A 24,168-nucleotide genomic window follows, 5' to 3' on the forward strand; every position below is an offset into this window, starting at 1 on the left:
CGTTCATTAGGGTTCATTCATTGAATTAATTCAATTAATTAATTCAATTAATTAATTCATTCTATAGTTAAATGACCACTTCACACATTCTCATCCTATCTTCATGTAATAGGTCCTCACTAATGTTCATGATACCATGGTACCATTTTTGTCTACTCGGTCCGTGTCTCAGGAGGGGTTTGAAGTAACAGAGTTAAGTTAAAACAGTTAAGGTGGACACCCTGGACACGTTTTTCGGAAAACCGATGGAGAAACGCTGCTAAAAATGATAAAAACGTGCTCAGTGTGCAGGGACCTTTAGAGACCTAAATGGTCCAGGAGGTATAAGGGTGTTCAGTACGTCATGCTAATTGGGACTCCAGTTACCTGCTGCACAAATACTAAAAGCATGCAGTCTTTCCCAGACCAGACCTGCATGGCACGAGGTATACCTGTTATACCTCTTTATTTTATCCTCTTTCAATCTGTAAAGTTTTTGTTTAATGGAAGCGCTCGTTATCAGTAAAGCAACCTGCATTATGTGCACATTCAAAACAGTTGGTACGCATGGGTGAGTGATAGTCAACGAGCACTTCCAAACTCCAGCTACTCCAGTCAATTTCAGACACATGGGCATGAATCAATAAGTCATGTCAAGCTAAACTTATGCGTGTCAATCCTTACCTTATTGTTGCAAGGGATTGCTACGTCCACGTATCTCAGTGGGGAGTCCGTGTTGCACAGAGCGATGGTCGGGATGTTGACGTAGGACGCCTCGGTCAGGGGCTGGTGGTCGAGACGGGGGTCGGTCACAATCAGTAGGCGGGGCTCCCTGAAGGCCGCCTGGATCTGATTGGTGAAGGTTCCGGGAGTGAAGCGACCGTGAAAGGTGGTGGCACCGGTAGCTGAGGCAAACTTCAGCACAGCCCTCTGAAGGAACAAGAATACATGAGATTAGGACAGTCATGATTAAATGACGTTTTGACATGAACATAAAAATACATTTAAATTTGGCTGGTAATCAAAACAGGATCAAGCTTAGAACACATCATAAGCTTGTAGTTCTGCCATTTCAGCTCTTTATGTATGAACAACATTTCTCAACATGGAAACGATGACAAAATAATTGCAATCATCTAAAATAATTGCGATTCACATGCAAAAAAAAGTAATGCATATACATGCAATGACAATCAAGTGTGTTTTTGTCCAAGGTGAGCTTGTAATTGACATTAGCCACCAAATGATGGCTTGTGGCTTAGGTTGCTATCTAACCCTAGTCATCGGGCGTCAGCCCTCATGGTGTCAGCGAAAACCCTTCCGTTTTACTTTAGCACACTTCCGACACCTCCACACTCACATGTGAGTGCAAGGCTTTAATGGTGTGCAAATAGAATCCAAAGTGTCAGCTCAAGACATACACTATGTTAAAAAAACATGACTCCAACCCCAAGAAACAAGCGATTAGTACAGTTAAGCAAATGCATAGCTTTTATAAGATTATAAATCTCTATTGCTGCCCAGAGAGAAATTAAAGTATCATTCATAGCAGCAGCCGCATTATGATGGGAACAAAGCATAGGTATGAGTAAAGAAAAAGTCAAAGCCACAAAATAAAAAGGATTTTTTTTAAACCTCCAAATGGATGATGCCTCACTGCGGAATGGAACTCATGGGTTGCATGAGTTTATTATGCTCCTTAGTAGGCTGACCTGGCCAGTGCTCCTAGAGGAGATGACACAGACATCAGCTGGGTTCTCAATGGCCACAATGGCCCTAGCAGCCAACAGCAACTTCTCCCACGTCTTCCTCAGGTTGATGATGTAAACACCTGCGGAGAGGAGAAGGTTCAACGATTTAGTGCACATGTTAACCCATTCCCATTCAGTCGAAATTTAAAAAAGTTTTCTAAATGACATTTTTCTGAAAGATTTGAGGCACATTTTAACACATTTTCAAAGATAGCAGACCTACAAGTTCATAGCGCACCACTCAGTGGCACGCTATGAGATAGTAGATCTGCTATTTTTCAATAGCTAAAGTATAACAGAATGCTTGAAACACCAAAAGGGGTTCCCTCCCAAAATGGGTTAAGAGTACTACTGATCATCTTGATGTACAGTACACCTCCTGGACAGGAAGTAGCTCATAAAATGTCTACGGTGGATTTTTATGAAACAAACACTTTACAGATTGAAAGAGGATAATTCAAGCTTTCCCTACAGCTGCAATGTTGGTGATTTTGACGTTGTTTAATATAATTAGAGAGGACTTTTCTGTTTGGATGAATGGGCTGTCTATGGGAAGTGTCACCTAGGTAGCACCTTGCTGGCAAGATGGCTGCGGTCTGAATAAAGAGAACACGGACCGTTTTCACGTACATTTTAGGCCCTGCTCAGACAGGAGGTGTGCAGTGCACTGACGCCGGAGTTCTGGGAAATCAGCCATTTTAAAATAGCCGATCTACAAACTCACGTTGCGACACATTGCCTTGTCTTGTCTTGCATGTCTTGCAACTAATACCGTAATTGTATTGTATGTGTTTTTAATGGCTGCATCTGTAGGCACCATAAGCATATTTTATTCCTAAGGCTACTGTACTTGTTATTTTTCCTTTCCTTCTCTTTGTTTGACAACAAACCCTTGATTTGTTAGCCTAACGTTGGACAGAACATGCCCAGTGAGTGTCACACTTAGCCAAACACAACGTGCTAAACACGGTGCTGTGAAAATGAGTAAATAAACGTGCGTTTATCTTGAAACCCGTTTGTTCGTGTTATATCGAGCTCGACATCGCTCTGTGCCGGAGTTAACAGGTTGCAGGTGGAAAAACCGACATAAACAAGAGCTGGCTGTCCTCAGGACTAATACGTTTACAGCTGTCGCTTAAGCTATGCTAAGGGCCTTTCTCCCCCCCCCCCCCCACGAGTGTGAGATTCACAGTCAATACCGCGCTACGAAGCATTCCCTCAAAACCACGTCTAACAGCTTTCATCGCTGAAACAGGAGAGACGTCTCCACATGATTAATAGATATATGGTTACTAAAGCGCTATTATGAAAAGTGCAGGAAATATTTGTGTCTGTCGTCCCGTACTTGAGAAGAGGATCAAGCATTGATTGATGCTTTGATCTTTTTTCATGTTTTGACTGAGCAGCCAGAGCCATGCAGTTTCTCAGGTTCAAACCGTCTGATGTTAAGGCTGAGCAGAGCCATGAGGTTAATTCTTCTCCGGTTCAAACCACATCCAGATTCCTGACTCGTTCGTTTGTATAGCGCCGGCACCGGCCCGCCGCGACCATGCACGCCGCTAAGGCTAGCACGCTGGCTAGCTGAGAAAAAAGAAATAATAATAAAAGCATTCAAGTCATTAGGGCGCCTTATCAGAAGTGCCACAGCTAATGAGCAAACCAAACACGAGGGGACATCAGTGTGTGTGTGTGTGTCTGAAAATCTATCCTTTTCTGGACCACGGCCAAACTAAATACAGATCTAGGGAGATGAGGGTACAACATGGCGCACGCGCACACACACACACACACACACACACACACACACACACACACACACACACACAAACACACACACACACACACACACAGAGAGAGAGAGAGAGAGAGAGAGAGAGAGAGCTGTGGGCCCAGAGGGCTGGTTTGGTGTTCTTGCGCTGCTCTGTTATGTGAGTGATGTCCTGGGGGATGCGGAGAGGCAGAGAGGGGCCTGAGCTCCTCCGTTACTCCTTTGTTTACACTGATGGTTTCCAGATGCTACGTCCATGCAGCCATATGGAACGCTGTGGAGCGGACCAAACTATACTCACATTCTTTACTTTATAAATAAAAGTATCAATACTGCAATGTAGAAATGCTCCATTACAACTAGGGAAAGTCCGGAATTCAAAAATGTACTTGAAGTAAAAGTACAAAAGTATTGGTATCAAAATGTACTTTAAAAAAAGTATTCAGAACGTCCCATTTCCAGTTTTCAAAATGTATACAAATCTTTGGAAAATAGCAGAACTACACGCTCACCATGCTTGTAGATCGGCTATTTTCAAATGGCCAAAATGTATATAAATGTATAAGTGGTTAAGGTACGTGTTGAAATCTAAATCTACAAAGTAACTATAGTAAATCAATCCTTCAAATAAATGTAGTGGAGTAAAAGTACAACATTTGTCACTGAGATGTAGTATAGTATAGTAGAAGTGAAAAATATTGAAAATAGTACAAATACCTCAGAATTGTACTTAAGTACAGAATTGAAGTGAATGTACTTCCACCAGCTAGCTGATCGGGGCCCGGTGCCATGCAGCAAATCAGGATGATAAGCTGCTTCGCTATCTATCTGGGATGCTTAATGGAAAACATGGGCTTTGTAATAACTCTGAGAAGAGGATGCAGGAGCCAAAAGAGCTGTGTTTTTCAGACAGTGATTATGAGTGATCAGCTAGCATGTTCTAATAGCAGATCTATACAAGTTTGTAGATCAGCTATTTTCAAATGGCCGAAATGTATGTGCAGGGCTGAAGTCGTTAATGTATATTTTGTAATGATATACCAAGATCCACAAAGTAACTAGTAAATAAAGTTTTCAAATAAATGTAGTGGAGTAATAGTACAATATTTGGATCCGAGATGTAGTGGAGTAGAAGTAAAAGTATTGGAAATTGGCATTACTTCGTTTTGTGAAAAACCTATGTGTCTGTCAGTGGTGCTCAACCTTTTTCATGTCAAGAACCCCCAGAATTATCTGTATTTGGCTGCCGACCCCCATCTGAAAATATGTAGTTCCAAGGGACACCCCCAGAAGCAAAGATTTTAGTTAAAAAAACGGTTCACGAACACCATGGTGGTTTCCATCCTGAATGGGTGAAGTAAATGTACTTAGTAAAGTAAATGTTACTTTACTTTACACCACTCCAGTGACTGCACACAAAAACGATAAAACTGTTCACCGAGGTGTCACATTATAGAAAAGTCCATGACGTTTATGGATTGCCTCTGATTGTAATTAATGTGCTTTGCTAATTTGATCTGCTTTGAATTAGGGCTGCAACTGTCATTTATTTTCTTAGCGATTATTCTATTGAATACTTTCGTGATTTACCAAATAAATCGCAAAGCGTGCGTTTTTCGATTAATTTTATCTATATCACATGGATTTGATTAAATTGTACATTTGTACAACTGTTTTTACTATTTGGGATTTATTTACTATTTGGGATTTATTTTATTCGATCTTTCAACCAAAGTATAAAGTACAGCAGCCTCGTGTTCCTAAAACAGAAAGATTGGGTATTGGGTAAGACTGACGTTATGTATCTTTCAGAACCTTTCACTGCTTTGTATCAACCATTACTCAATGGCTCTGGTCTCAGCCACCACGGTAAATATTTTGACATTCCGTTTTTTCTCTCTTTTTTTATGTTGCCACTACTGTTGGAGCAGCCATAAACTACACAGGTTCATCCCGATGTTCTGGGCATCTTTCTCTAGACAGACAGAGGTACAGGACTGTTTCTCTAGACAGACAGAGGTACAGGACTGTTTCTCTAGACAGACAGAGGTACAGGACTGTTTCTCTAGACAGACAGAGGTACAGGACTGTTTCTCTAGACAGACAGAGGTACAGGACTTTCTATAGACAGACAGAGGTACAGGACTGTTTCTCTAGACAGACAGAGGTACAGGACTGTTTCTCTAGATAGACAGAGGTACAGGACTGTTTCTCTAGACAGACATAGGTACAGGACTGTTTCTCTAGACAGACAGAGGTACAGGACTGTTTCTCTAGACAGACAGAGGTACAGGACTGTTTCTCTAGACAGACAGAGGTACATTGTGCTGGAGAGAGCAGGGCATATTTATCACTTTAACTGCACACCTGTTGCTCCCCGTCACTTTTTCAGCACCATGCAGACACTTCTCTTCACAGTCAGGCACTAGAAGGAGACAGCTGCAACCGAGAGAGCCGTCCAGAGAGAGAGAGAGACAGAGAGTGAGAGAGGGGGGGAGATCACAGGGTAAGAAAAAGAGAGGGGGGCTCTGCAGGAAACAGTGGACTTATTTAAATCTTGCGTTGCATGGTGGGGATTGATAACCCCCCCCCCCCCCGGCCCATAATGCACCTGGCTCATGCACGAGGATCTGGCGTGGGATCGTGTCGCTCGGTCCAACAGCGGAAACGGGGCAAATAAAAAAATGCTTGTTTGGTTGGTGGGCAGTACGTGGGACTCCAGCTGAGAGGGGCTGACAGGATGATTCTTGTGAAGGGGGGGGGGGGGGGGGGGGGACTTAAAGCAGAGGCCATCTGCATGCCCCGACTTGGCCCCCGATCCGATCCAGTCCTGAGTGGCTGGTTGAGGAGGACAGATCTGTGATTCTGTGGGTGTTGTGATGTCATGCAACTTTAGGCCACCACGTGCATTCATCCCATTAAGACCTGCATGTTTCTATATCAGTGGTGCTCCAACTATGTCATGTCAAGCACCCCAAAAATGATATGTAAATATGTTGTTCCATGCATGAAGCAACGAACGATATGAGTTAAAAATGTTTGCTGTGAAAGAATATAATATTCAAAGATTTGCACACGTTTTCACGATTTTTCTAAAATATCAGATCTACAGCCATTTCCCCAAAAATATTACAAATTCTTCCCATTCTTTGAGAGGGTTTAAAAATAGCAGATCTACAATTTCACAGAGCTTGCCTTGTAGATCGCCAACATGTATAATTGAAGTGGTTAAACTTTTTGATTGCTAAAAAGTCATTTTTACTACGGAAACCTCTGGAGCTCCCTGAAGACCCATGGTGGGTCCCCGGACCCAACTTTGAGGAGCACCAGGGATTAAGTTGTCCAATGAAGCAGATCAGATATAGCATTTGCTCAATTCAAACTTCTTTGGTTCCTGTTAGCCAATGTTTATAGACATTATAACACCAGACTGTAGACTTTACACTACTACACTTAAGTTTACACTTTACACTAGGCTTGGTTTGTTGTCACACGCCTCAGAAAGCAGTGAATTCCAGTGCAATGAAACACTACCTGCCTGGGTTTACGTAACGTAACGGCAACACTCAGATATCATTTAATACGATCCCACTTCTTGTCTATAGGTCAGTGGTTGGTATTCTCAAACATATTCATTTCAAGGCCCACAATAATGAGTACAATATATGCCACGGCACCGATCTGTCATTCTTATACAATCCATTCTCTCATTTGATTTCCTTCAGGCTGGTGAACTTATTGGTGAAATTAACCACTTTCAACCTGGTGTCCCTATTTGGGGTATGTTACAGGCAAAACATTAAACAAAATGGCAGATCTACCAGCTCAAAATGTTGTGAGGTCGTTACTTTGTTATTTTTAAATAGTGCTTAAACTGTTCCCCATTCTGCTGGGGACCCCCTGGAACCCCTCAGGGTCCCCAGACCCCACTTTGAGAACCCCTGGTCTAGGAGTCTACTATAGGTGAGCCACAAGCGAGCCAACCCAACCCAGTGCATGTGCTATTGCTACCTTGGCTATAAACAGCTAGCGATGAACAGCTCATTCCTATATTAACACAACCTCATTTTGACTCTGCATTTCAACATCTAGCCACAATTTGCAACTCTAGATTTTTTTTTATAATGGGATGAATCTAGAGTTGCAATACCCTCCATTGACTCCCCATGCACTCACACTCATCCAATTTTCTTTTGCGATCAAGATCTGCTTGTATTAAACAACGTTAAACTCACCAACATATGCAGCTGTAGTGCAAGCCTGAATTATCCTCTTTCAATCTGCCGAGCTTTTGTGTCATAAAAAAACAAACATGTTATGAGCTTTCTGTCACTTTGAAGTCACTGAACTGCCCTGCTTTGTTGTTCCACTTGGCACTGCTGATCACCTCCCATGTGTGTCTCTCAGGTGAAACTCATCAGTCATTAGGAGTTCTCCTGCCCATCATGACATCACACAGGTGGTTCAGAGTTCAGACTATAGATCACTCCAGCATGGTGGTGTTACGGTGAAATTGGCGACCTGCCGAAATATGTGACAATCGTGTAGACTAGAGTCTGTAGACAGACAATCACATGACATATCTGTGTCTGAACGTAAATCATTGTGGTTTGTTTATTAGCAGAGTTCAACCTAGCGGTATTCAGGCCACATATTTAAATACCTGGAAACGGTTAGGGCAGGCCTGGGCAGCTTTGATGATGGAGAGGGCCATTATAATACTCACTCACTTTTTATTAAAACAATGTCACACAAAAGTAGCAAAAATAGTGCGATGCGTTTTGAGCTTGTAGATCTGCTATTCTTTTCTATTTTTGAATTGGAATCCTGAAAAGTAACACTTTTATTTAATATCAAATCTATTTAGTTACACTTAAATACAAATGCATTGGGCATAAAAAAGGGCTGCATTAAAGGGATAGTTGAGTTTTTTTTTACTTAAGCTGAGGTGGTGGCCCGCCCCCAGGCAGTTATTAATTTCAATGTAAGTTGTTCAGTGGCATTTGAAGCACCCGGCCGGAAGTCTGCCGGCAGTAGCACTGTTGTCTACGGTTGTCTCGCACTGCATGGGTCTCAACTTTGAGGTCATCGTTTTGCGTCATGACGTGATGAACGCCCCTCCATGAACATCCTGCAGTTCCAGTTTTGGCGAGTAGGATAGCGCGCCTTCCAGCCAGCCAGACAGCCGCTATGCGGGGGGCCTGGTTCAGTGCCTTGCTCAAGGACGATCCAACTGGGGATGGAACCAGGAACATTATGGCTACCACCGGCTGCTCTGCCTCCTGAGCCATTTGAAACGGAGCAATTACGGGTTCAGTGTCTTGTTCAAGGACACTTCAACACTGGTGGAGCCCGGGTTCGAACTAGAAACCTTGTGGTTACCATCCGGCAGCTCTCCACCCCCCCCCCCCCCCCCCCCTCACAATATCACATTCATTTCCCATTAGTTGCGGTTCAGGATGTTGTCTTTCCCAAGAAACCTCCCAAATCATTATTCCTCTCCCATTTTTGTTCAATGCAAACATTAGCTGGCCTGTTCTGTGTTATTTATTTATGAATGACTGAGTTGCCCATCATTTCTGGGCAAAAACCCCACTTCCAAAATTGAGACCAGAGAAGTGGTTACACGCAATTACTACCGACCCGACCAGTAAAAAAAAAAAAAAAAAGCCTCACAGTTGTTTTTACCAAACCAAATATCTTGTTTTCTCCTCGAATCAGGCAAACCACAGTGAGCTTATAAGTTGCAAAGCTTTGCAAACGTGTGAGCGATATATGTCTCCTTTGTATTCCTATACACAGTACAGTACATCTGTGGTCTGGTCTGGAGGCCCCAAATCAATGGTTGTTGGACAGTAGACTAGAGGGTTCGCATAATACACAAATTGTCCCCCCGCCCCGCCAGAAATGTATGAAATTCCATATCGGTGGAAACCTCACATGTCAAAAGCATCCAGATCCTTGAGCACGACGAAGCGCATCCATTTTAGCGCCGTCAGCGTTTCCAGCTTGCGGACCTGCAATACTTTTGATGCTTTTTTTTGTGTGACGCTTTAGTGTGATCAAGTAGGGCGTTGATTTACAAGAGAAAAAACACTCAAAAAGTTATAAAAGGGAGATATGAGGTTTCTGTCCACCGACAGCAACGATATCTATCTAGCCTCCAACCTTGAAACAGCGGTCTCTAAAATTATGCTTTTTATTTATTTATTTGGGTTTGGATTGGAAGGGAGATCTAATGCTGAGACCAAGGCTGTCTTAACCTCATCCTGGAGACTGTGTGATGGGGATATTACGGTTCAGGGTTTAGGAATGGAGAGTCTGAGGGTGTTCAGTGTATAGTCTGTCTGGCCAAATACAGATATCTGGGGGTCCTTGACATGAACCACTGACATAGAAACATGAGGTTTTTCAAAACAGTGTCATGATTTAGAATGACATTTGTAGAATCTGGTCTCAGTCCTAAATGGGTTAAGTGCGGTACTTGCCAATGTTTCCATCTAGACCACCGGATAATTGGCAAAGACCTCCGAACATCACGCGTTTTATCCAAACCACAAAGAGCTCCGTAGATTAGGAGTTATTCAGCTTTTAGTCAGCCTTTATAATGGGAGGTGGACGGCAGCACGCTTGCGCAATCTGGTCTAGGATCGCTAAAGAAGGAAAGGCCGAGCCAAAATATTAATGAAGAAATAGTAATCAGCGATCCGGTTTGATATCAATAATAAAGCTTATCTGATGGAGTACTCCGCCAGGAGCGGAAGGTATATTGCATTCGTTATGGCGGAGTACTCCGCCAAAAGCAGTAATTCTGCTAATAGGCGTCTTCTGTATGATTTACACTGGATCCGGATTTATGATGAGAAGATGGAATTAGAAGAAGTGCTGTTGTTATTATTATGACACGAGCTAATGTGTCACGCTGATGTTATTTGCATCAGTGGTGGAAAGTAACTAAGTACATTTACTGAATAACCACTCATTTTCAACATTAAACTATGTCGTTAACCCATTTAGACCCGAGGACGGTTCTACAAATGTCTTCTTGATCAGTGGTCCTCAATATTTTATGTCAAGGACCCCATTATATTTAATTGGCCACCGACCCCCATTTAAAAATACTGTACGTTGTTCCAGAAGCAAAGATTTGAGTTAAAAACGTTTGCTCTGAAATAATATATATACAAATATTTTCACGATTAAAAAAAAATAGCAGACCTACGAGCACTCTGTGCCGCGCTATATGAGCTTGTAGATCTGTTCTACTTTTACTCCTATATACTATATATAGGATACAATCCAGGTACTCTATATCTCTTGGAGCGGTGAGCTGCAGCCGTGCCGCGCTCGGGAATCATTTGATTAGTTGATTTGACCCCCCCCCCCAATCCAACCCATTGATGCTGAGTAACGAAGCAGGGAGGCATTGGGTCCCATTTTTACAGTCTTTGGTATGACCCGGCCGGGGATTAACCCCCGACCTCCCAGTTTCAGGGCGGACACTCTAACCACAAGGCCACTGTCTGGTCAAAAGGCCTGCATGCACCGTGCTGCTAATAACAGGGAAGTCAATCTCATTGTGCTTTTACAACACAACACATGCATGTATGTTTAACCAATAACCCCTCACAGCAAAACCTGACACGGTATACATCTTTATACCGGAGTACCACAGGGATCTTGCTTGGTCATCCCCCCCCCAAACCCCACCCTCTCTACACCAAATCTCTTTGCTGAAATCTTAGGATGCGAGGGTTCTTGCAAATCTCAAGTCTCAAAACTCAAGGAGAGAAATGTCTCCACATTCCTTCTCACGATAATGAGTCCAATGCGTTTGTTGTGGCCATAGCTACAGTCCTCTACAACCCCCCACACACTCTCTCACTCACTCTCTCTCTCTCAAAGTAAAGTACTAAGATACTTTTACTCGAGTATGTAAAGTAGTGATTGACTATACTGTATACACACACACACAAAGCAGAATGTCCCATCATTTATTTCACATACGAGTTGTTTCAAAGGTTTTTCTGACAATGTGTCAGAAATCGTTGAAACAGCTGATGTATAAGTGTCTGGTGTATAAGCTCACCAGACACCATGCATCACAAAGTATAAAATGGGGCTTAAGTGGCTAATGTATAGCGTTCCTTTTTGGTATGTGACAATTACGAAATGGTGTCATGACCGGTTGTTACAGGCCGTTGAAAAACCTTGTCTTCCCCAGTGGATGCGCGGTTGCGCGCGCATCTTCAAAATGGCCCACTTGGACTGTTATGCTAATGAACGGTAGCTAACGATTCGATCGGATAAAAACATGGATTAAAGAATATAAACCCTGGAAAACGTATAGGTTCCGGTTCTGGCAGGCTATAGGGTACCGGTTTCTTCGGTTCTGGCGGACTTTGTGTTTAAAGTGGTCTCTGTCGGAGTGGAAACCTTGTACCGTGCAAAACTGCTTGCTTTTCAGGATTTCTGATTCAAAAGCATCAAAAAGTATCAGATCTACAACCTGGAAACACGTCACTTCGTGCAGCGTTTCCAGCTTGTAGATCTGCCGTAGTATGATCAAGTAGGACTGTTAATCTACGAGAAAAAACGAAACAAAATATGGAGACAAGAGGTTTCTGCCCCCGACAACGATGACATATAAAGCACTGAAAGTATGCTCATATACACTCAAGTATATGATACGTACCTTAAAAGTGTACAGTATAAGCACTATATACTCGAGTAAATATACTTAGTTACTTTACCAGCACGGCTGTCTTAATTGAAAGCAGAGCAGTGATTTTTTTTAAACGGTTCTCCTCAGTGTTTCTCTTGTGCTCTGCCCCTATGGAGGCCATCTGCTTTGGATTTACACACACACACACACACACACACACACACACACACTCCCCCACCTTGGCCCGGGAGGGTCTGATTGGAGGGTCTCTCCCTCAGCTGGCTCTGATGACTGTAGGCCTGTGGTATTTGTCCACTTTTGTGTGTGTGTGTGTGTGTGTGTGTGTGTGTGTGTGTGTGTGTGTGTGTGTGTGTGTGTGTGTGTGTGTGTGTGTGTGTGTGTGAGGGGGCTCACAAATATAGTAGAATTTGGGTAAAATAGATGTTGGGTGGTGGTTGGACAGTCCCCCCCCCCCCCCCCCCCATCCCCCATGGTTCTCACAAGACAAATGGTTGTTTAAATGTTTTATGGTTTACAGTTAGGGAAAAGATTCTGTTTTGGGGTTTAGGATTATTAGGCATCGTCGGAGGTTATAGGTTTAAGATGGAGTGCTGTGGATTTTTGTACTTTTTCTGTTTTGTATGTGTCTGTGCAGTTAACATTACTCTAAGAGACCCCCAGGTGTGGTTATAATAGACCCCCAGGTGTGGACACACACACACACACACACACACACACACACACACACACACACACACACACACACACACAGTGTGTGTGTGTCCAGCTAGTCTGATTCTCCTGGCTGCTATTTTCTGGCTCACCCTTGGTATTCCCCCATACAGGGTCTTGTTGGCAACATGTACTGTACTGTACGAAGTATAGAACAACATTCTGGTGTAGCACCCGTCTAGAGACTACTGCAGGGCCCAGCATTCATAGAGCAGACTCTAAATGTTAAATGGTGCATTCATATAGATTGTGCATTACATTCACCCATTCACACACACACATTCATACACCGATGGCGGTGGCACCAACCAGCACATCAGGAGCAATTAGAGGTTCAGTGTCTTGCTCAGGGACACTTCTACACTAACTCTGGGGGAGTCCGGGTTCGAACTGGCAACCTTGCGGTTACCATCCAGCCACTCTACCGCTGAGCCACAGGGGTACAGTATGGAGACATGTTCTTTATGTCCACATGTGGACATACAGTATGGTGTCTACTGTCTAGATGTGGACGTGGAAGTGGGAGAGGTCTGTGCAGGAAAAACGTTGAGACGTTTCCGGCTAGGTCTCCGGGGCCGCGTAAAAACCAGTGGCTATGGAATTTACTGTATTTATGTGTATGCATTTACTTGTGGGCGTGTGTGTGCGTGTGTGTGTGTGTGTGTGCGTCTGCGTGTGTGTGTGCGTGTGTGTGGGAGTGTATCTGCGCATTTATCCATATGTGTGTTGTGGAGAGAGAGAGAGAGAGAGAGAGAGGTACGGAGAGAGAGAGAGACAGACAGACAGACAGTACACTGTGACAATGTGTTTGTACTCCTGCATGTGTGCACTGGGTGTTCTTTGATAGTTTGCACTGACCCGCTTTGAGAGTGCATGTGTGTGTGCGTGCGTGCGTGCAGTCTGTGTATATATATGTGTACTATATTTCTGTGGTCCAAATAAAAAAGCCCCCCACAAGTAGGCCTATAGCAGAATTAGAGAGCATTTTGAGGACAGTTTTCCTGGTCCTAACAAGAGAAAGTTTTATGCTTAATGAAACAGCTTTACACACCATTAGAAAGCTCTTATTTTGATCATAGACCACCATTACTGAATGTCAAGTTTTCTTCAGAATATGTATGACACAGATTTACTATGGAAATGTTACGTCGCTCAGCACCCCCTTATTAACACACAGCGCCCAGGACGAAGTTTTATCCAAAAGACTAGTTTATTGATATGAAAACCGATCGCATCGCTCCACAGCCTAGGAGTGCCTGTTACGCAATACTCGATGTTGAAGGTCATCGAAAATGTGTACTAGTGTTGACTCCCATTGTAACAATGGAATGCGGAAGTGCTCATTCTATCTCAATGGGATAGTTCCAATGTTTTGATAGTTCCAATCTGGATAGTTCAAAGCCATAGCACCCCGCTTTGCAGCGAGATCTTTGTATGGTCATATCTGCCCTTTATACTATAAAGGGCAGATATGACCATACAAAGACGTAGTTTTAAAAGTGGTTCTAACACAAGTGGATGGCAGCGTTCACCACAAGTAGCCTACAACCAGTAACATGCCTGATGGCGAGAAGCGACTTCGCCCAAAAGGGCGAGAAGCGACTTCCCCCAAAAGGGCGAGGTCACGTGCACGCATCCGCCTGGGTGACAGAAGACTGCTGGGCGAGCGCTGGCGCTTTGGAAGGGGGGGTCAGATCAACATATCTGCCTGGGTGACAGCAGACTGCTGGGCTTTGGCATGGGGGGTAAGAGCTTAATTGTCGGGCCTGTTGAGAACTCTAGTTTTCGCCGGCAGCCGGGCGTGGCTGGACTAATAACTTTGGGGCAGGCCCGTCTAGAGTTTATTTGGACAGGTATCAATCAAAAGGGATCATCAGGGATCTCCATCCCTGATGATGCACGATTCCATAGTTAACTGCGACCTTCGGTCGCAAAAAACACAATATGGTGAACGATACAGTTGTAGCTGCAGTGCTTGGCGTGAACCCCTTAAAATAGGGCTTAAGAGGTTAACCACTTGAATTCCCATTGTGGGGAAATCTTTGACAGAAAATGGCAGATCGACAAGGTTATACCTAAATGGATTAGAGGTTTCTGCAGTGGTAATAACAAAAATACAATGGCACTGTACTTAAAAAAAGAATCAAGTACTTCTGTCAGCACTGGCTCACAGCCCTGTGAGGCTGTGGTCCTCCTGCAGACACATCCCATATTAAAGCGCTGACTTACCGGCAACGTTGTGAACGTTGTGCATCGTCGTCACCCTCGAGGGCCGCAATCCCCCTCTCTCTCTCTCTCTCTCTGTCTCTCTCTCTCTCTCTCTCTCTCTCGTCGTCTCAGGGCAGCAGCATGTTGCACCGGCCTCACACAAGGCTCTTTACCGTTCCATCGTGTGTCTGTCTGTATACAGGCACATAAAACATAGATTTGTTTGGCGTCTTCAGACATTGCAGCAGCATACGTACATATTTCACATAGTTCATGTTTTTGGTCAAGCAACTTAAACAAATGTCTGGGATGCTCACAACAAAAGCCTGAGTAGACGATAAAATGACCCCAAACATGTTCGAAAGTAAAATATGGCTTAAAAAGTGGACTGACCTCATGCTTCCTTTTATGCATGAGGAGTCCAAGCTGCTTCTTTTCACCTGACAGGGGGGAGTTTCCCTGGCTGGACGTATGGCACGTGCAAGGAACACGTTATTCCAGCCAGTTCCTTCCCCTGGGGAGGGGCTATAGTGACGGTAAAGTAAAGTAACTACCGGTAATACATTTACTCACAAGTCACAAGTACTGTACTATTTCCAAATTCCAATACTTTTACTTCTGCTCCACTACATCTCGGATATTGTAGGCTACTTTTACTCCACTACATTTATTTTAGTAGTTACTTTGTAGATTTTTGATTATTATTACAAAACATACATTAACCACTTCAGCTCACAATGCATCGCGATAGCATCTTTCAAAATATATATACATTTGAAAACTTTTTGGGGGTTGAGGTCATGGCTGCGTAGCGCTGGGCGGCGGCTGGGTCGCAGCCCGTCCTACTTAGTTAGTGTGGGTTCACTGTCGCTGAGGCAAAGCGCTGGCGTGCGTTTGGAGAGCGCCAGATGCTGCTGATTTAAGTCGGTCTCTCTCTCTCTCTCTCTGTCTCTCCTTTTCCTAATTGTAAGCATGTAACTCCTCAAATCTTTTGAATCCATAATCATTTTCTCCATTTTCTCCCAGGGTGTGTATATAGTGTGTGCGTGTTTGACTCGATGTCTTCTGACTCTAAAAGATTGTACCCCCTCCCTCCTATTCTAACCTGTGGCCCCTTACATTCACCCTAAAAATCTATAGCCGATGTTAAGGCGATTAGGAAAACAATCACCTGTCCTGCAGCGAAATGGGGAATGGGGCAGATGTGCTTTCATTTGGGCAGATGTGCTTTCATTTGGGCAGAGGTGTGCGCGTGTGTGTGTGTGTGTGTGTGTGTGTGTGTGTGTGTGTGTGTGTGTGTGTGGGTGCGTGCGTGCGGCGTGCGGCGTGCACACGTTCCTCCCAGCTCATTGGAGAGCTGCCACCAGAACATAAATACTTTGTATATGAAATAGATCATTCTCTGCTGCTCCCCACCTAATTTTTTCCTCCTCGCTCGAATAATAAAAATATTCGTCACGTATTTGCCAGATTTTGTGAGAGAAATAAGCAGCCAGGTTTAAGAACAACGCCCAAAAGAAGTGACTATAGACAAATTCACAGAGGGGTGTATACTGAGGTGTATACCATTAAGCTGATTAGCTTAATGGTTCATGAATCCAGTGCCCTGTAAGCCCAGAGCTAATCAGGTACACCTCAGTAATGGCTTGCGCCCAGCCAGGACACCCCTCTGTGGATTCGTCTATAGGCTACATCAGCCCTTTAAACCATACGTATATTACCGTATTGTGCCCGAATATAAGAGGACTCTGATCAGGGCCGGATCGGGAGCAAAGAAACGTGATCGGGACATCCCTACTCATTAAGTTTAGAATGTGAGTATACTTTTTCCACCACTGCCTGGCGGCCCGACAGCAACATGTTGCTGATTGGCCCGCCTGCGTGCAGCTGCCAGCCTGACGTCACTTAGAGATGTGATGTGATGCGACCCCTCCCTCCCAATAACACGCTGCTCTTGCCAGAGTGCTTTTTCATGGCTGTGTGTGTGTGTGTGTGTGTGTGTGTGTGTGTGTGTGTGTGCGCATGCACGCACGCACGTGCGAGCCAGAGTGCTTTATTTTCATGGCTGACTGGCTTGTTGTAATCATCTCTCTCCTGAGAATCAACAGGAATAATTTCACACAGCTGTAATGGAAGTAAAATGTTCAATGACGCAATCCTATATTGTATATTACAGTATATATTGTCCTAAATGGCTATAGGTAGTGGCCAGTGGTGCGAAAAAGTACTGAAATGTTTTACTTAAAAGTATCAATATCGCGATATAGAAATACTCCGTTACGAGTAAAAGTCCGGAATTCAATATGTACAAAAATATACCTATGAAGTAAAAGTAGTCATTATGCAGACGTTTTCAACTGTAGATGTGTATTAAAAATATAAAAGCCCATAAATAATATAAAAATAGCAGATCTACAAGCTCACAATCGGCTATTTTCAAATAGCGGAAGTGTATCTAGGGTCGAAGTGGTTAATGTATAAAAGTATAAAAGTATACAACATTTGGATCCGAGATGTAGTCGAATAGAATTAAAAGTCCAATACATAACAATAATAATAATTCTATTCGACTACATCTCGGATCCAAATGTTGTTAATTAAAGTAAGGTACAAATATCTCAAAATTGTAATGAAGTAGACTTAAGTATAGGCCTAAATGTACTTAGTCACTTTCCAGCGCTGGTAGGGAGTGGCCCTGTGATGATGAAACTGGATGTGTATGCTTGGCATGACAAAGGTTGGGTTCTACAGCTCACACAACGCCCTGTTAGAAAACCCTGCATGCACCGTCCATTATTATCATGTGTTTTTTATTTCACCACGCTGAAGGAATATACTGCGCTGTAATTCCTGAAGGAGAGTTCAAAAATGAGGCGAGAATAGCACTAAAGAAGGCGATGATATCACTCACAGCTACCTTAAACACCGGTAGCACAGTACACAGTACGTTCTGCAATACATCACTGCTATCTTAACTTGTTTACCGCCACAGTTTCCACTAGAACACACCGCTGCCAGCGTTTTGGAGCGTTTGCTTTTCGCTAATCTTTCAAGACCCACAGAATATTCTCTTGTATGACTACATAAACACCAAATATCTCAAAAGAAAGAAGAGCGTCTGTACTGTACTTTCATTTAGGGGGGAGGGGGAAAAAGTGTGTTACCGCAATGTTCCGTCATTTAGTTTTTGGCAGTTGAATATATAGTTTGTTCTCACCGAAAGCGTTGTCTGGGAACAGAAAGCAAAGAAAAATGTATTTTTTATAAATCCTTTAATATAAACCGTCGTTGGCTTTGTTTTAAATGTGTGTTGTCGTTCACAGGCCCGGCCCAAGGGAGAATTAAGGGCTGACTCCGTACCAATGTGTGTGTGTTGTCGTTCACAGGCCCGGCCCAAAGGAGAAGGGCTGACTCCGTACCAATGTGTGTGTGTGTTGTCGTTCACAGGCCCGGCCCAAAGGAGAAGGGCTGACTCCGTACCAAGGGAAGAAGAGATGCTTCGGCGAGTACAAGTGCCCCAAGTGCAAGAGGAAGTGGATGAGTGGAAACTCCTGGGCCAACATGGGACAAGAATGTATCAAGTGCCACATCAACGTGTACCCGCACAAGCAGGTATATTGGATCCCGATGTGTATATGTATATGCACAGTGTTTCTCAAATCGTCTCATATTGTAATTATACAGTATAATGCCTTATAATCACTGTTATAATGCACTGGGTATCACTGGGTGCTTTCAATAAAGTGACAATTTAAATATGAACTCTATATGCAAGAACACCATGCACAAAACATTTACTCCTACACCTCCAGGAATGTCATTACTTTAATTAAAGTAATGACATTACTCATATATATTAATGATGACCGTACTCATATATATTAATGACAGTACTTAATATATACGAGTACTTTTAACTGTCTATAGTCATACATTATAATGCATTGAAAGTAAGATCGTACATACAGAAAAAGTGTTGCATACCTATATTCACATGTTAAATGTTTGTAACATTCTAAGACCTGAGGTTGCTCAAGTCTTTTACTTTAAAACGTTTAAATGGTAAACTATGAAAAAGAGCCTTCAGCCAACATTGAGTTGAGCCCAGACCCTGTGAGGGGAATGCGGTCACATTAGTGGTGTGTGTGGTTGCTTATGGTTTTGGGGGAGATCCAGCTCGTCTCGTTAAAATTAAAAGAGAAAATCAAACCGAGAGACATTTGGCTCCATCGCTGGATTATAAAGCACTGCAGTTGCATTAATGTAATATTGTAAATGGTATTAAAAAAATACAAGTTGCGTTATCAATCTTATGACTTGATAAAATAGGCTCAAGTGTCCTGTGCACTTAGTACAGCTGTGGCAACATTGCAGGCAATGAAATACTTGTTTCTGGAAAACCTTCTTAACTGTGTGACAATAATAAGAATGTCTCAAGTCATAACTGCCAGGTGCAGCAAGCGCTGCTCCTTGGCCGTCTCCGTTGTGCATATTTTCTTTTTTTTTTACCATTTTACAATTTTTTCCAAAAAACTCTCTGTCACAACCTTCCCGATCGTTGTTTTCATTTGTTTCTGACATTCTTTTGTTCTGATGTTAACCCCTTACACTTGACTACACCAGCCAATAGGACTTCACGTTGTGGCGTTCAGAGTATGGCTTTTTATGCCGTTCAGCCCATGAGTTTTAGTTTTAGTCTCCCATTGGCTTAGAGGCAGACAGTCATGAAAAAGTGTCTACTAAGGTCATCTTTACGGTCGCTAGTAGAGAAGCAAATGTAGTCCAGGTGCTTTTCAAGCACCTGGCAAAAAGGGCATCATGTGGATCTTTGGGACCTGGCACCAATGGCAATGTGGCCTCCCTGTGGCCAGCTGTGACGTCAGTCATCTATTCTATGACACGCAGGGGGTCCTGATTGGCTAAGATTGACATCTAAAGTTTGCAGGAGTGGTCCCTTTTCAACAACAAGCCGCAAATGAAGAACGCAGCGTTTGCACAAAATCTTTCTAGTTTTGAATGTTTTTCTTAAACATTTTTCATCATTTATAAATGTCTGATAAGGGGTCAGGACAGATGGGGCTTTTGGAGAGGGATCAGAATAAATGATGGACTTAAATGGTTCTTCGTCTTAACGCTTACCGCAAAAAGGTCCGTCGCTCCGGCGTGCAAAGGTGTAACTTCCTCCAAGCACAGACAGACACAAGTGGTTTCCTCTACTTTTTGAAGGCTTGTGCATCCTCCAAATTCACTGTGAAAACTATAAACAATACAATGCACGTTACAATTAACATAAAATGACATGCACAGCATGTAGATGCAAACAGTTTTACACAAGTAAAATAGTAAATACAGACATAAAAAAACCAACAAATACCTTGTTGGCTGCGTGTAAAACAAAGGGCATCTCTTGAGTCTTCAGGTCCTTATAACCTTTCTTATGACAGTTAGACAGTCTCTTGTGACCTTTCTTATAACTTTAAAGTCTCTTTGTGTGGCCAGTGTAAACCGGAGCTGCTGCACCTTGCTGCTTCTAGCTGCTTGTGGCTTGATTGCATACACAAAACTTCTGTGTACCAATTGACATGAGAGCAGACCAAACGAGACACAGAATGTGGCTTTGACCCTTCAAAATAAAAGCATTACAACAACTTGACACAAAATAAATGAAATAATGTTTTAAGGCATTGAACCCCTACCATGAAATGTTCTATGAGCAGGGTGTGGTTGTAAACAAGCATCTCAAGCTTAGTCCACTTCCCTGGGTAAACAAAGAACTTTGCTTTGCTTTGCTTTAACATGAATGTGACTTAACTATAAACTTCTTAATTATGAACTTAGACCTTTTAGAAATATAAACATTAAACAATCATGAACTTAGTTTAGCCTTCTTATGAACTTTGTCTTAGAGAAATAAACAAATTATATTACTTATAGTGGCAACAGTTACAAAAGGGTTATGGGAAATTGAGTCCCTATTGTTTACAATGGCGAATCTGCCGGAGGAAGAAGCCGTGCGCTGCCCGGCCTTTTGTTGTGATCGCCACTATGGAATACTTTTCTACACTACAACAAGCGATTACACCGTTTTAAAATGGATTTTTTAAGCAACTCAGCGGTCGGTGCACTGGCTGTTCAAAGGTAACTCTAAACATAGGCAGTCTAGCCTGAAAGACAGGCCGTAAAATTGTCGGCATTTAACCTGTTAACAGACACATAGCAAACATTCAGTACAGGATGGCAAACACTTAAAAGACCTGGAGTGGAGTTTCTCCTAGACTCACTGATTACCAATGAAGTCCAGGTGCAGCCACACCACTGCCAATCTCTCTCTTTCACACACGCACGCACACACACACACACACGCACACACACACACGCACACGCACACGCACACACACACACACACACACACACACACACACACACACACAGCGCGTCATTACACACAAGCTTAGATGTGCAACGTACTGTATGTCCACTATAGAGTATATGCACATGCATCACATACTTTTCCACCGGAACCTGCCTCCCTCATCTAGACTGAGTGGCAAAAGATTGAGCAGCGAAGCGTTGGAGTTTGAAAGCACTCGTTATAAATCACTCAGCGGCCCCGTGTACCACCGGTTTCTAAATTACACATAATGCAGGAGGCTGTAGGACGTTGCCTTATTGAAAAACGAGCGCTTCCAAACTCTTGACACTTTGAAAAAGAATCACCTGGAATGTTCAGCTAAGGAAGCAGAACCCCATGAAGGCACAGCTCTTCTGGTGAAAAAAAAGTTAAAGGGCATTTATTGAAGTGGCCAGTTCATAATAGAAGTTAAAAACTGGGATAACGCGCTGCCTTCTTCAGGGTACAGTATATTCGCCGAGAATGACATTCCCAGAACAGGGACTCTAGCGGTCATCATCATCATCATCATCATCATCATACTAGTCAATGTCTGTCTGAATGTGTGTCTGTCTGTGTGTCAGAAACACCGCCCTATCTCCTCACCGCCTGCACCAATCGCTCCCACTTGTCACACAGGCATTGACCATAATAATATGGAGGTCTTAACGAAGGCGATGTAAACGGTAATGGGTCGCACACACCACTGCATTTCAGTAATTTATTCTTGCATTTTTGGACAGGAGACAAACATTTCGCTATCCAGCCTTCATCAGTGTGAAGGCTGGATAGCCAAAACGTTTGTCTCCTGTCCAAAATGCAGGAATAAATGACTGAAATGCAGTCTTGGTGTGTGCGACCCATTACCGTTATTTATATGATATGATTTGAACGGGTAACACACCTTAAGTCAGAGCACCGTTGGTCACATGAAGAGTCAACATGATGTAAACTAAATGATAATCTGGGCGCTCCCCAAACCTTTATTAAATCAATGAAAAGCACCATAGCCTTTGCTCTTCCATAAATCCAGATTATATACAGCATAATATAACATTTAGATTTTTATCACGTGATCCTTTGCTTGCCAACAACACCCACCCACGGCAGATACATTTGATGTCTTTAACGAAGTTTCCACAGGAACTTGGAAGTGCGTGGAACTTCTATCGGTGAAGTCCTCACAGTTCCTAGCTGGCAGACAAACTGAGGACAGAAATAATTCCTTGCGATGACCCAGGGTAACCTGCTTTCCTTCAGTTGGTCTGCTTGGAAGGAATAGCCATGTTGGGGGGAAAAGGAAAAACAATAGATGGGAAAGAAAATCCTGTAGAGGCATTGTTAAAACAACATCCAGGTTTTTTGGCTCAGAAATGTACTCTGTCCTTCACGCTGCGTCCAAGAAAAACCTTTCCAAGTGTAGTTTGCTGGTATTATCATCGCAGGCCTTTATTGTCAAATGTCTGCTGGAGCTGTTTCTTTAATACCAAGCCGTTAAACAGGAATGATTGATATGGTGACGGCACTTTGCCATATCTCTGCAAGCAATTGTAAAGAAAGAAGAAGAAGAAAGTGTGGGGTCTGGTCTGTTTGAGAGTAAAGAATTGTGGTCAAAGAAGCAGCTGCGTATACAGCTCAGTGGAGTCTGGTTATTAATAAATAAAGTAGGCTGTGTGTGTGTGTGTGTGTGTGTGTGTGTGTGTGTGTGTGTGTGTGTGTGTGTGTGTGTGTGTGTGTGTGTGTGTGTGTGTGCGTGTGCGTGTGCGTGTGCGTGTGTGTGCGTGCGTGTGCGTGTGCGTGTGCGTGTGTGCAGGTGTTGGGTAAAAAGCACATATAGGGTATGTTTTCTCTGAAATTTTTGACATTTTTTCTGTTTCGCTCTCTCTCTCTCTCTCTCTCTCTCTCTCTCTCAGCGGCCTTTAGAGAAGCCGGACGGTCTGGACGTGTCTGACCAGAGCAAGGAGCATCCCCAACACCTGTGTGAGAAATGCAAAGTGCTGGGCTACTACTGCCGCCGCGTACAATAATGACCCCATCATCACCCTGCGCTCCCTCCGCTCATGAGCAACCCCTTCTGTCCCCCGCAACGCCTCTCACAACGTCCCCGTCCCCCCCACGCCTGCGGACATCCTTCGCACCGTATGTCAATGAACCCCCCCCAGTATCAAACTGTTTCTCTTTTCCTCTGGGATCCCCAAGCAGCGCATCTATACACTGCAAAATGCCTCAGTATTCAATTAATTCAGGGAGTGGTGCATTCTTTGTCACTCCTCTGTGCACTGTCTGAGTTAGGGACCTATAAGAGAGTCTCTTTTAGGTTCCTAACTTTACCCAGCGGGGACCCCCTGGAACCAACGCCCCCCCCATCAAGGACCCCACGTTGAGAACCAGTGTCCTATAAGTGTACCTCCTCTTCCTCCTCTCCTTCGCTCTCATGTTCCAGAACCTAAATCAGTACGCAGTAGCACCCCCCCTTGGTACAACCTGCCCCCTCCCCAATCCTCAGCAGAAAGCACCAGGAAGCCCCACAACCCCCCCAAAAAAAACACAAACGCAGGGTTTCAGCAGTTCAACAGCCCTCCCCTCCTACCCCGTGATTGGTGCCCCCCATCCCCCAAGATTAGGATCAGGAATGAAACATTACAGGGTAGGCCCTATATAGACTTGGGATCAA

At 43.5% G+C, this 24,168-nt stretch overlaps 1 protein-coding gene across 1 annotated transcript in view; it reads left to right on the top strand.

Annotated features, from left to right (window-relative positions):
* Window positions 1–23,851, top strand: part of zcchc24 (zinc finger, CCHC domain containing 24) — a 69,596-nt gene extending 45,745 nt beyond the window's left edge. The window contains exons 3-4 of the mRNA XM_080782422.1: window positions 18,551–18,715; window positions 23,408–23,851. Of these exons, the coding sequence (XP_080638548.1) occupies window positions 18,551–18,715; window positions 23,408–23,521 (279 nt within the window). The 3' untranslated portion in view covers window positions 23,522–23,851. The remainder of the gene's footprint in view (window positions 1–18,550; window positions 18,716–23,407) is intronic.
* Window positions 23,852–24,168: the final 317 nt, after the last annotated feature.

Source organism: Protomyctophum bolini (assembly GCF_963924005.1).
Source record: "Protomyctophum bolini genome assembly, chromosome: 14".
NCBI lineage: Eukaryota > Metazoa > Chordata > Actinopteri > Myctophiformes > Myctophidae > Protomyctophum > Protomyctophum bolini.